This window comes from Chroicocephalus ridibundus, chromosome 6 (assembly GCF_963924245.1).
Source record: "Chroicocephalus ridibundus chromosome 6, bChrRid1.1, whole genome shotgun sequence".
NCBI classification, from domain to species: domain Eukaryota; kingdom Metazoa; phylum Chordata; class Aves; order Charadriiformes; family Laridae; genus Chroicocephalus; species Chroicocephalus ridibundus.
The window spans coordinates 11,492,514-11,504,788 of record NC_086289.1 but is presented as its reverse complement, the minus strand read 5'-3'; the positions used below and the strand labels follow the sequence as shown (position 1 = coordinate 11,504,788).

At 38.5% G+C, this 12,275-nt stretch overlaps 1 protein-coding gene across 3 annotated transcripts in view; it reads left to right on the top strand.

The window, feature by feature from the left end:
- The window catches only part of SHOC2 (SHOC2 leucine rich repeat scaffold protein), a 69,522-nt gene that overhangs the window by 21,877 nt on the left and 35,370 nt on the right, over positions 1-12,275 (top strand). For all 3 annotated transcript variants that reach the window (XM_063338006.1, XM_063338005.1, XM_063338004.1), the window contains one exon: positions 5,737-6,674. In XM_063338006.1, coding sequence (XP_063194076.1) covers positions 5,972-6,674 — 703 coding nt within the window. In that variant the 5' untranslated portion in view covers positions 5,737-5,971. The remainder of the gene's footprint in view (positions 1-5,736; positions 6,675-12,275) is intronic.

Sequence of the window (12,275 nt, the reverse complement as noted above, 5' to 3'; positions counted from 1 at the left end):
AATGAAGAGACAAATCATCCCTATTCCATGATATAAAATTAAACATGGAGTGAGGAATTTTCTTTTCAAATGCTGGCTCGTAGGTTTCTTGCTATGTTACAGAAGAGGTAAAATTCTGTTTTATTTGAGTGTAATGTAATAGGCTTTAGTGAAAATGATGCCTTAGATATCACATGCTTGGAGTATTAGAAATGTTTATGATTTGAAGTGCCTGTTTTGTTTACTGAAACACAGAACAGGAACCAGTAAGCATTTAAGTGGAGCTGTAGAGTCACCATTTTGTAAGATGATGTGCCACGGTGATGTTCCTTTGGCAGAAAAGGCTGTGGTTGGTTAGCCTCAGCACTTGAGAGGGAAATATTTCAGCAGTGGGAGAAGTATTTCAATTAACAATTTCTTCTTCAAGCCATCTCTCTCAACTTACAGGGAACTTTCATGTACTTGCAAGTCACAAGACATGTAATGCATCCTCTGAGAACAGAGGGACTGCTGAGAGAGGGCTACTCTTGTGGAGGGACAGCCTCTTCTGGAGGTGTCCCACCGCCCCAGGGCAGGAGCAGTGACACTTGCAGTGGGACCTTGGTGCCGTCAGCGAGGTGAGCTTTGGCCGTTCCTGCTGGCTGGCTGCCTCCAGCACCTGGGGTTTGGTCTCCTTGGCACCAGTGCAGCCCTGCTGCTGGTCGCCTGATGTGGCATTTCATTAGAGAGCTGCATGCTCACTGCTTGGGAGTTTATCCATATAACATCGAATTTAAAACATGTAACTGGGGAGAAATCTGTACTAAGCTGTGAAGTAATATTGGCAGTGGATTTTTTTTTTTTTTGGGTACTAAAGTTGCTCTGCAGTAGTGGGTAGGAGACAGTTAAATCTTTTACAGCCGCCTTTGAATAGCAGTTGGGTGAAAGCCTTTATCTCAAGCCTCATGTTGTATTAGATAATGACCAGGAAGCATCAGTATATATATTACCAAGTTGCAGGTGATTAGTTTCGTCTTATTCCTAGAAACGCAGACATGACTGTTCCTATGTTACCACATTTTTTTATGAAACATTCATTGCATAAATGTTTTGGGTTCTGTTGTTCGGAGTAACTGAAATCTCTTTTCAATTACTTGTACATATGAAAAAAAGAATCAGTAAAATATACAATGTTGATGTCTTAGTATTTTTCAGGCAGCTAAGGAAGGTGATACAGTTTAGGCTGAAGTTGTTTATGTTTCTGAAGTTTCGTCAGTTACAGTTGACAGACAAAAATTACATACATCTGGATTATGTTCACCAGACATCAGGAGGAATGAATCAAAACTCTGATTCTGGTTATTTATAGCTATTTACAAATATTTTACTTAAAAAAAAATAAATATATACATATATATATATTCGGAACAGGGAAGAGATTATTTTCCTTAACTTCTCTACAAGTTTCATTTTCCTTCATATTCTGCAAGAGTCTTACTTAGTTTCCCAAATTCTCCAGCACATAACAGTTAAATGTTTTTATGTCAATTAATATTGACAGGAAGTCAGTTTGAACAGCATTGGAAAATGGAAGTAGTTGGCAGAACTGGCTAATTTCACTGAATTTCCTTTTGCTAAAAATATCTGTAAAAGAAGCTCTCCTTTTGAGATACAATGAATGCTTGTTTGACTGTAGTTTAGAATTGATGATGACTCTTGTCCTTTAACCAAAAGGGCTTGAAAAATATGAATAACCTTTTGAAACATATTTAGCTTCCTTTGTAGTATATGTAATTACGCTCACGTCTGCCAAAAGTTTATATACGTGCTTAACTTGATGTATGTGAGTAACCCCACCAGCTTGAATGATCTGCAATAGAAAAATTGTTCTGTAGAGCCGCTTATGTGAAGTTGAACATTTCATTTGTATACATGTTGGTAGGGTTAAGGAGTTCTGCGTGTAGCGTGTAGTTGCTCTGTTGAGTTTTGTCTCAAAACTCGGTCATTAATGTATGAAACGGCAAGATTTTAGTCCTGCTAACTGAAAGCATACAGCATCAAATATGTATTCTTATTTATATTGCATGCAAATACATTAAAAATTATTTTAGATAGGTTGTGACGGCATGTATTAAAAGTTACAAAATGCTAGAAATAGGATGAGTTTCATATAGTTGTTTAGGTCCTGTGCTGCCTCTGTGTTATGATAGAAGAACATCATACTGTACTTACAGGACAGCCTAGAACAGTTGTTTCACAGACTTGGCCAATTTGGGCGGTAAATCAGCATTATTTAGCTAGGAAGACTTCTTGCTTGGACATGTTTCACTTGTGGAAGGTAGTGATGTATGGTGACTGAGGGGATTTTTGCTACGGGGGTGGTGAGACACTGGAACAGGCTGCCCAGGGAAGTTGTGGATGCCCCATCCCTGCAAGTGGATTGGGATTGGATGGGGCTTTGAGCAGCCTGGTCTAGTGGAAGGTGTCCCTGCCTATGGCAATGATTTTGGAACTAGATGATCTTTAAGGTCCCTTCCAACCTAAAACATTCTATGATTCTATTTTAAGAAGAGCAAGGGTTGTTTCATGAATTAAAGTTCGGCCCTGGCTCTTGCACTTGCCGGGACTTTTTCCGCCTGAAGTAAACAGAGGGGAAGAAAGATTGCAGGGATGTCAAGAGTAATGGGAATCACTAGGACATAAATGTTGCCTTGTGGCAGAGGATTTTACTGCTTCACAGAGTGACTGGGTGAAACCCAGCTGGTACCTGCTGTACTTCTGCAGGGTGATGGGACCTTCTGCTGTTGGGAATCCCAGCCGTGGTGAGTGGGCAAGGGAAAGGGGAGATACTGGTGTCTTAGGGGTGTCTCAGCCTCTGGAGAGGTGAGGCTGTTCCAGTCAAGGCATTTTCTTTGATGTGATTCCCCCCGCCTTGGCTTTTGTGGTGTTTCATCTGGTAAAGGTCTCATCATAACCTTTTTCTTCTACTTGTAGTCGTTCTAGGTATTAGAGAATTACTCTATTTGGAAAGAACAGCTAAATCTTCTCAAACTATTTTAAGTACCTTTTGCAGTCTCAGGCAGTAATTAAAATCCTCAGTAAAGAGATAACAATGACATAGGTGCAGTACATTTAACTGTTAGCCTTTTGTCAGTCTGAACAGGGAGTGCATTTTAAAGGTTGGCTGCGCTGCGAGCTTGGCTGCAGTTTCCATGTGTGAGAAAACCACGGCTGCCTGTGGCTTGCCTGCAGGTTGACTGCCTCTAACATCTTCAACTGTGGGGCGATGGTGAAGTCTTTGGGTCGTGACCCTTTGTATTTTGCTCTGAATTTTCTTTATATGTTTCAGATGATGTTTTTAATGACTTCTCAATTTTTATCCTTTTGTATAAGCAAAAGATTGCTGTTCCTTACCAGAAAATGAAACGTTAAACTGGCATATTGAAACAGGGAGCCCCCCTCGTCTTTTTTTTAAGGTACAATTAAAGTAATTGCTAACGAAGACAGTGAAATGCGTGCAGATTATTTGGAGCATTTGCACTACCGAGCTGCTTTCAGCAGTGCTAATCTCCAGCCGTCTTTCGTTTCTGAGGCTCTTTCAAAACCTCCTTCAGCTGCAGTGCACATAAGAAATGAAACAAATCTCTTGGCGGGTTCTAAATTTGATTAAATTGAAAGCTCATGAGAGCAGCAGCCCTTTGAGTATTTTGCACTTAGGGGTTTGATGCGGAACAGTAGCTGTCTGGCACTGCTACGTGTTTTCTGTGTATTATCAGAATTTAGAAACTGTGTTAGTTCTCGATTCTTTGTTTTACTTTTCATACTGAAAACAAGTTTTCAGGCATTTCAGGCGCCCACCCTTTAGTCAGCTTCGTTTTTGCGTTTTGGAGTCATTACGTTTCTTATTGCTGGAGTTTTACAAGCATGTAGATTATACAGTGCTGAGAACAAGTTTTAAAATACAGTGTAGTGAGGTTGGTAATCTTGAGGATAGGTCAGATTAATGGATGGTGTAAAAGCTGGGTGGAAATCTTAAGGATGCAGTAAGGAACCGGGCTTATGCTGCTTTAGAGAACTCTGCGTTGGAGAAAATTTCCAAGTTAAAAGCTGCTGTTGTTTGCTGTTGCCAGCAAATAGCCATGGTCCTTTGCAACAGAGTTGTCCAGAACACAGTAAGTGGAGGCAGTAGGGTTTTTTTGATATTATGGGGTTTGTAGCACACACTTTGTGATACTGCAGCAGTAATGAATCGGAGTGAGGGACTGGAAGGCACCTCCTGGGGGAGATTCTCTTTTGAGCTTTGTTACTAAAACAGCTTGATTTGCAGCTGAGGTAAAGTGGCTTGCCCTTCTTACCATCCTTAAATAGATTGTTCTTTACCTTTTTTTTTTTTTTTTAATGTGAACAAATATATTGAAGAAAGTGTGCTCCTTTGTGTTCTCCGGGCACATGTTTATACTTGGAAGGCAAGTGTACAGAGCATAACTGTGCAATTAAAAATAGTTACTTGAGCTTCGCTGAAAAATGTTTGTATTTCTAGTACTTGATGGCTTAAGTATGCAAAATATTATTTAATTGATTTTGATTACGAGCTTTATGAACTTGTGTCAGAAGATGGAATGCTAGGACAGCAACACAGCTCCTGTGGAGGTTTTAAGGGTATTTTAACATAGCTCAGTGGCCGGGGAAGCAGGGTACTCTTCTGACATACAAACATTCTTCATCGGTGAATGCTGCATAACAAAGGAAAGTTAATTCTAGGCTAAAAGGTGAACTAACATGGAGGCATGAGATTATTGTTGCCATTGACTGACCGTTTATTTTCTTCCACAAAGATACATTCAAAATCTTCTCCAGAGTATTCAGAATTGGGAAGTTCTCGGGCATGTCATGTGTTTTGAACTGAAACATGAAGCAAAGCTACTTTCTCTGATGCATGGTGATTTTGTAAAAAAGAAAATGGGGCTCTACAGCTTTCAGACATCTGTTAGCTTATTAGGCTGCATTATAGTCATTAAAGGGGGGAAAATTCTGTCTAAATATTGTCTAAATAAAAATACTGTCTAAAGATATGTCATAGCCTACTCTCATGAGAAACTCCTTCATAATTTTACTTGTCTTGATACATATTATTTTTTCTGAGCTTTCAGTTGACTTTTGATAGGTTTATTTTAAAAATTCTCGTGTTTGCGTCTTCAAACCACGTGTAGCTGGTGACAACATTCTGTTTCATGTTAAAAGCAGAGACCTGCAGTTCAGAGCTGGTCAGAAGGCAGATCTCGAGGTGAAATGTTTGTGTTACAGTAGCATATTAGATTTCATTGTAGATTGAATTGAGACTCTTTTGTGCTGAAAGAATAAGTCTGTACAGGTTTGTTTGAAGAGGGAGGCATGTAAAATTATAGCAGATCTTTATTGACTGGGCATTGAGGGTAGAGGGAACATTCATGTTGATGACCAGAGTGTTATGCTAAGAACTAGCAAAGATGTAAATGGTGACTCAAATGTAGTACTGAAGGCAGTATTATGTTTAAGAACTGTAATTTTTCTTTCCTCATGTATACTAATTAATGTAGCTTTTCTACCACAGTGGGTCTTCTGCGCAATATGTGTAGTATTTTTGTTTTAGCACTGGGTTTTTCATTGACGTTTGAAGAGAAGGACAAATCATCAACCTGAATTAGTGAGCACAGGCTTGATGTAGAAACATTCAACATTTAACTGGAGTTAAGTTTTATATTTACACTAACTTTGGCTTCTTTTCTCTCTATGTTCCAGAAGTACCAATACGGAGCATTTGACCTTCTGATCTCTACAGCTGAATCTCCTGATACCAGGATTAGGAAAGAGTGCCTTCAGAACCAATATGTAGCAAATGGGTATCACACCTCCGAAGCTTCTCCCTTGGTTCAACGCTTGCATGTTTTAAGGATCCTTGTCGCCTCAGCAGTGAATTGTTCTTGTGAACTTCAGAATCGGATTTCATGTGGTGCTTGCTAAACATTGAGTCACCATGAGTAGTAATCTAGGGAAAGAAAAGGACTGTAAAGAGAAGGATCCAAAAGTCCCATCATCAAAAGAAAGGGAGAAGGAGGCCAAAGCCTCTGGAGGATTTGGGAAAGAGAGCAAAGAAAAGGAGCCTAAGACCAAAGGGAAAGATGCCAAAGATGGAAAGAAGGACTCCAGTAGCACGCAGCCTGGGGTAGCTTTTTCAGTGGACAATACGATAAAAAGACCTAATCCAGCCACAGGTACCCGCAAAAAATCCAGCAATGCTGAAGTGATCAAAGAGCTAAATAAATGCCGGGAAGAGAATTCAATGCGCTTGGACTTGTCCAAGAGGTCTATACACATGCTTCCATCAGCTATCAAAGAGCTAACGCAGTTAACAGAACTTTATTTATACAGTAACAAACTGCAGTCCCTACCAGCAGAGGTGGGCTGTCTTGTGAACCTGATGACACTGGCCCTGAGTGAAAACTCTCTTACCAGTTTGCCTGACTCTCTTGATAACTTGAAGAAACTGCGCATGCTTGACCTGCGGCATAACAAACTTAGAGAAATCCCTTCAGTGGTGTATAGGCTAAGCTCTCTCGCCACTCTTTACCTACGCTTTAATCGTATAACTACTGTGGAAAAGGATATCAAAAACTTGTCAAAACTCACCATGCTTAGCATACGAGAGAACAAAATCAAGCAACTACCTGCTGAAATTGGTAAGTGATTACACTGATTGAAAAGTTAATTCTATGCTTATGTTCATTTTGCAATTCGGTTAAGTATACATAAACTGCCACTTCTCCAGGTGCCCTTCTTCATTTAAAACTACATAAAATTATGCTCTTGATCATACCGTTGCACTGTTAGCGTATATTGAGAGTAATTGATACCTTGGAGAGAGATATCTCTCTCTATTTTTTTTTGTAAAACAACAAATGCCCTTTTTCATCTATTACCTTAAAATTGGATGTATCTTGTTTTCATCTTTGCCTTGTGCTTTCACATATTGCGTCTTCAGAGCCCAGATGGTTTAGAAAAAAAAGAAGATACAGAGGCATATTTCATTTTAAGATTTCTTTATAAATCATTTATGAACTGTTGCAAGTTAAAAACACATTATGGGCATGTTACAGAGGGGTGTGACCATGGTAATACAAGGTAGAATAGGTGGCTACATGCTCTTACCGTGAGCAAGCTGTTGGATGCCGTAACAGTTAATAATGTAGGTTAATGATTCATGAAAGCCTCTACCTTTTATAAGTCATGAATATATTAATACATGGACTCTTAATATAAAGTGACCAAATGTTGTATGCATGGCTAATGATTCTTATGACTTTTTAATGAATAATATTTGTTTTTCCAAACATTGTTACAAAAGTTTGAAAGGTGGTGAAATAGTATGAAAGTGGGTTATTAATTTAAATAGTTCATTACGAAAAATGTGCTGGAATAGCTGTATATCAAGAACTCCTAAGTTGTTCCTAACCGGTTCTGCTTTGTGGAAAACATCTCTTTATCACACTGTTCTCAAGCAATATTTGAACAATGTATGTGCCTCATAGAAGGGAGATTCTACCATCAGTTGTTTTTTTTTTCTATGTATCACTGATTTTTAAAATCCAAGCATAGCTTAGTTCCTTTGGTGGGGGGGGACGGGAGGGGGGGACACACCACGTAAACTTCATGCAGTTGAGAAACTGCTCGGACTTAAAGTGTGGGGAAAAAAAGCTTGTAAAAGCCCTTGTAACACTGTGAGTAATAATTCCGGTGCCCTGCTTTTAAAAGGTGATGTGGGACTTTTTCCTTTTTCCTGTTAACCAAGCCAGTGTATGAGTATGTTAAGTGTTACTGAAGCTGGCCCCTGTGCTCACTAATTTGGCAAAGCTTGTTTGGATCCCTAATAGGTCTTTTTCAAACCAGCAGTGTTTGCCTCTTTCTCCTGCACTTTGATATGAAAGATACATAAGATAACATGTTCTTGATGGCAGGAACTCATGTCTGAAACTGCTAATCACGTTACCAGCATTGTCTGGTACAGAGAGCTCCTGGACATGATAACAGGAGAGAAGAAACGTAGTGAGGCTGTCGACTCTTGGTCTGAGCCTTTGGCTCCCTGTAGCAGCTGCAGAAACTGCAGCCACAGAAACACACTTTTGCTAGGCAAATATTAAATGGTTAATGTGGTGTGTTTTCTGATCAACGTGATTTTTGAGTTGGCATGAGCATCTCAGCAATCCTGGGAATTTCCCCTGGGAGAACTAAGGAATTATAATTTTGACCTATTTTGACACTTCAGTTTAAATCCAGCAGCCTCTTTGAATCTTTTACTAATCAAGGAATCATGCTGGAAACCATGAGGCTGATGTTTGCAAAAAAAAAAAAAAACAACCCAACATACCGTGTGTTTCTACATATGCTGAAGAAATTGTGGCTGATGTAGGTGGTTGAGCTGTTACTACACAATTGCCAGTACTTTACCTGGGTCTGTCTGTGGCTCAGTTATTAAAGGTAATCTAGCAAAGAGTCAGCATCTAAGGTTCAACTGGGGATAGTACTACATAAATTTAAATTAATACTAGTGTGTGAAGAAAAAACTTTCATGAGTTGTTGCATTCCGGTGTTCGATGTTGCCCTTTAGAAACTTTTTGTAGGTGTGTTTGATACTACAGACATTATCGTTGCTGCGGGAACCTCTTTGTTTCTTAACTATTTTTGTTGTTGAATGCTTATGATTAGGTCTACATTAAAATATGTAATTTCTGTATGTGTTTGTTCACAGTAGTCTTGAAAGAGATCATGTGTAACAGTTTTATGTAGGAATTTGGTAGGTATGTGTATCATGAAGGCATATATGTGACTTGCTGCTTTCTTTTGTATGTTTTTTATTCTGTCTTTATACAGGCAGTGTTGTCAGTTCCATATCAAACCCTAGCTTGAGAACATCAACTACTTTACTTCTGTCTCTGTATCTAGCAGTTAGTCGTGCCTTTATTTGTATTGTGATAATGCCCATGTTCCTTGTTACGGGTCAGCACCCCATTGTGGAAGGCATTTTAGAAGCACAAATGTAAGATGACTGTCACCCTTATGAAGAATTTCTAAGGGAAATCGCTATGTTGAACAGCATCTTTTTTTATACCAAGTAAATTTCTTTGGATAGGTTGCCTGCAATTGAATCAGTTGAAAAATAAATTAATTAAAGGATTTCTATGTTTAAATAACACAAATAATTTTAACTGCCAAGACATACAAAACAGACATTTGAGAACTTTTTTCCTCAAATAGTAAAAACAGACATGATAGTTTCACTTTTGAAATTGATTTCTACTCACTCACTCACATGAGTCTTTGTTCTAGTAGAAAGATGAAATGTTTGAGTTGGAAACAACTGAAAAATGAAACTGCTGAGAAATGTATTTCTTACTTTCCAATGGAATTTCTCTGTTTCTTTAAACACTTGTTATTTCTCTATATTTTACATGTGCTCTTTAAAAAAAACACCTTGCCTTTTAAGTCCCAATGATTTTAATCCCTTGTATGTTTATACTACAGTTCCTAAATACTGTGGACAGGCAAACCCTCTTATATTATCAGCTTGTAAATAACACAGAAATTTTTGTTACTGCAAAGCAGGAAGTAAAATGGGGCCATTATCTTTTATAAAGCAATATCATGCGGAGCGTTTCAAATTCTTTTTAAAAATACCCCATTGTTCTAAGGCCTAAGGCTCACATATCTGATGGTAAGATAGTGTGCTTGTTCATATTTTTAAAAATTCAAAGCTTATGTAAGCTGCTGACTTGTCCAGCAAGGAAGAGTCCTGCAGCATATAGCTACGCTGTGTTCGTGTTGCTAATCTGGTACGCAACGATGCAAAGAATCCTGGGTTTTCTTTACTTTGTCTTTTGGAGGTAGATGTGCTACAAAAGTTTGGTTTGGACAAAAAAAGTAAATAAATTAAAACCCCAGCCTTCAGCTTGAAAGATGGGATCTTGCTACTGTTCTCTCAAAGAGACAGCATCAAGTGTGATGAAATTGAAGCCTGGTACTAGAGACTTGTGATGGCTTTCACTACCACTGAACACAAAAGATCAGTTCCATATAGTTACGGACTTCAGGACCTTGCTGCTTGCTCCAACTTTAGGACCTTGCTGCTTTAAAATAAAGGGTCACCTGATTTGTAAGCAGTCATCCCACTTAATTACTTTTCTAGGAATCCTTAGTCTTCGGCCTTATAAAATAAAGTTTATTTTCCTTCTACTGTCATTGAAAGCAATTGAAAGTAGGTCCTGGAATCTTAAGTGCTCTGATCTGAGACCTTTCTTCTAACACCCAAAATATCTATGTCTGGTTGATTTTTGTGCCAGTGATGTTTTGCTGTTCCTAGATGCAGCAGTTTCCCTCTGTTGCGTACACTTACTCTCGCACTGTATGTGCTGACAGCAGTCATATTTTCTCCCAGCTATTACTCAGACCACAATTTTTTGTCTTGCATAAAATCTCCATTCCGTCACCTCGCTATCCATTCTCTGTGTAGTCTTATGTTTTGAATGTTGAGGATGCATGATCAGTTTGGATATACCGTTCCAGATGAGTTTCCCTCTTCGTGCTGGAGATAACTCTGTCCATGCATCTGGATCATATTGCAGCTGTGTTAGACTTATCAAATGCTCTTCTGACCACCTAAGATACCTGCACTCTTTGCCTTCTCTGTTCTCCCTCTCTGCCAGAAGCCAACCCTGAGATCCTGGTAGAAATGTACTCTTTTTTACACTACTAAATTTCATACGGTTTCCATTATTTTGAGTTACCCGTTTCTTCCAATGCCTCTAGCTTGCTAGAAAAGCCTTGCTTTCTGACTAAGTCATTGCTGAAGACACTGTGCAAGATTAGTCTTGAGATGGATTCTTTAGAGTCCTGGAGAGGTAACCTCCATCCAAGCTGGTATTTTACTTCCAGCAAGTTGTAGTCGATTCCTCAGGTGTCTTGACATCTTCTACTAGGCATCCGAGTTTACTAGTTATTTTCTGCTTGCTGCTACATCAGACATCATGGAGTGTAGGCTGGCTAGACTGAATAAAGTAGATCTTCCGTATTTTTGTACAAAACTGTTAACTCTTTATGACAAACTAATATTTTACTACTATTTTTTCAAATCACTTTTTACTTGTCTCTGTTTTCATGCCTTTTACTTTCATGCCTTTTGTTAATGTTTCCTGCAAATTCTGTTGGTCTGTGTAGTGTTTAGATGTCTGTGAGGTCGTCAGAATCTCCCGTTGTTACTTCTCCTATCTACATTTTGAATTGATAGTCTCTAATGCTGTGGTAGTGTTCCTTGTTTGATAGATGACATGTAGAAACTATGCTCATGTGATTTCAGAATAAGTTTCTAGAAATGCTTATCTAGAACATCTGCTGCTTGCTGTGCAAGCATACAGCACTGATACTTGTTCGAAATAGATTCCTTTTTGGGAAACCTGAAACTAACTCTAAAACATTTCTTCAAAGCCTGAGTGAAGGTAAAACATTTAACAAAATGTCGTTTGCAAAAGACATAGTAGATCAGATTTTAAGTGGTCCTGGAAACTGCTTTAAAACAACTGACTTGTTACGGTGTGTACTGTCTGGAGGAAAACCTAGAAGAGGTGAACCTACCAGCACCAAGCTGCTGGGACATAAGCTAAAGTTTGGTTCTATTTTGGGCATTAAGCTGTCTTTAGTAGTTAAACAACACAAACTTACATGAGGTGATTACACTGGGGGAAAAGTTGTTTTGCATTTAATACAAACATTTTAGTGAGAAAGAGGAAGTGTTATTATCTATGGTTAATAAACAGATATGTGTATTTCTGGTCTTTTTTTTTTTCTCCAGAATATAGTACCTCTCTTTCCCTTGCATCCAGTTCCTGTGTTATAGGTAGGATGATGACAATGAGGTTTCCTGTCTTTTCAATATTCAGAAGGCTTCTTAGTTTTAAACAGTAGCTTACTCAACTGAACTCACTCCGTAAACCAAAAAATGAAGAAAATATTACCTGTGCTTTGGAAAAAGATAGCTTTTAGTAACTCAGCAAATTCAGGCTCTAGGCACCTAGCAAGTCATTGCTACTAGTCATTTATTGGACTCCTCTTTGCACTTTTTTTAGCCACGTATATATTGCTTCTACAGGTTTAATGCAATTGAAATTATTTTAATAGACTGCATTGTAAGTTGAGGTCTTGATATGCATTGTTGCATTTTCAAATATAAATAATTTGTGTGAATAAGATCTAAAAATATTTAAAAATCCATTTACCTGAAAACATATTCCAAG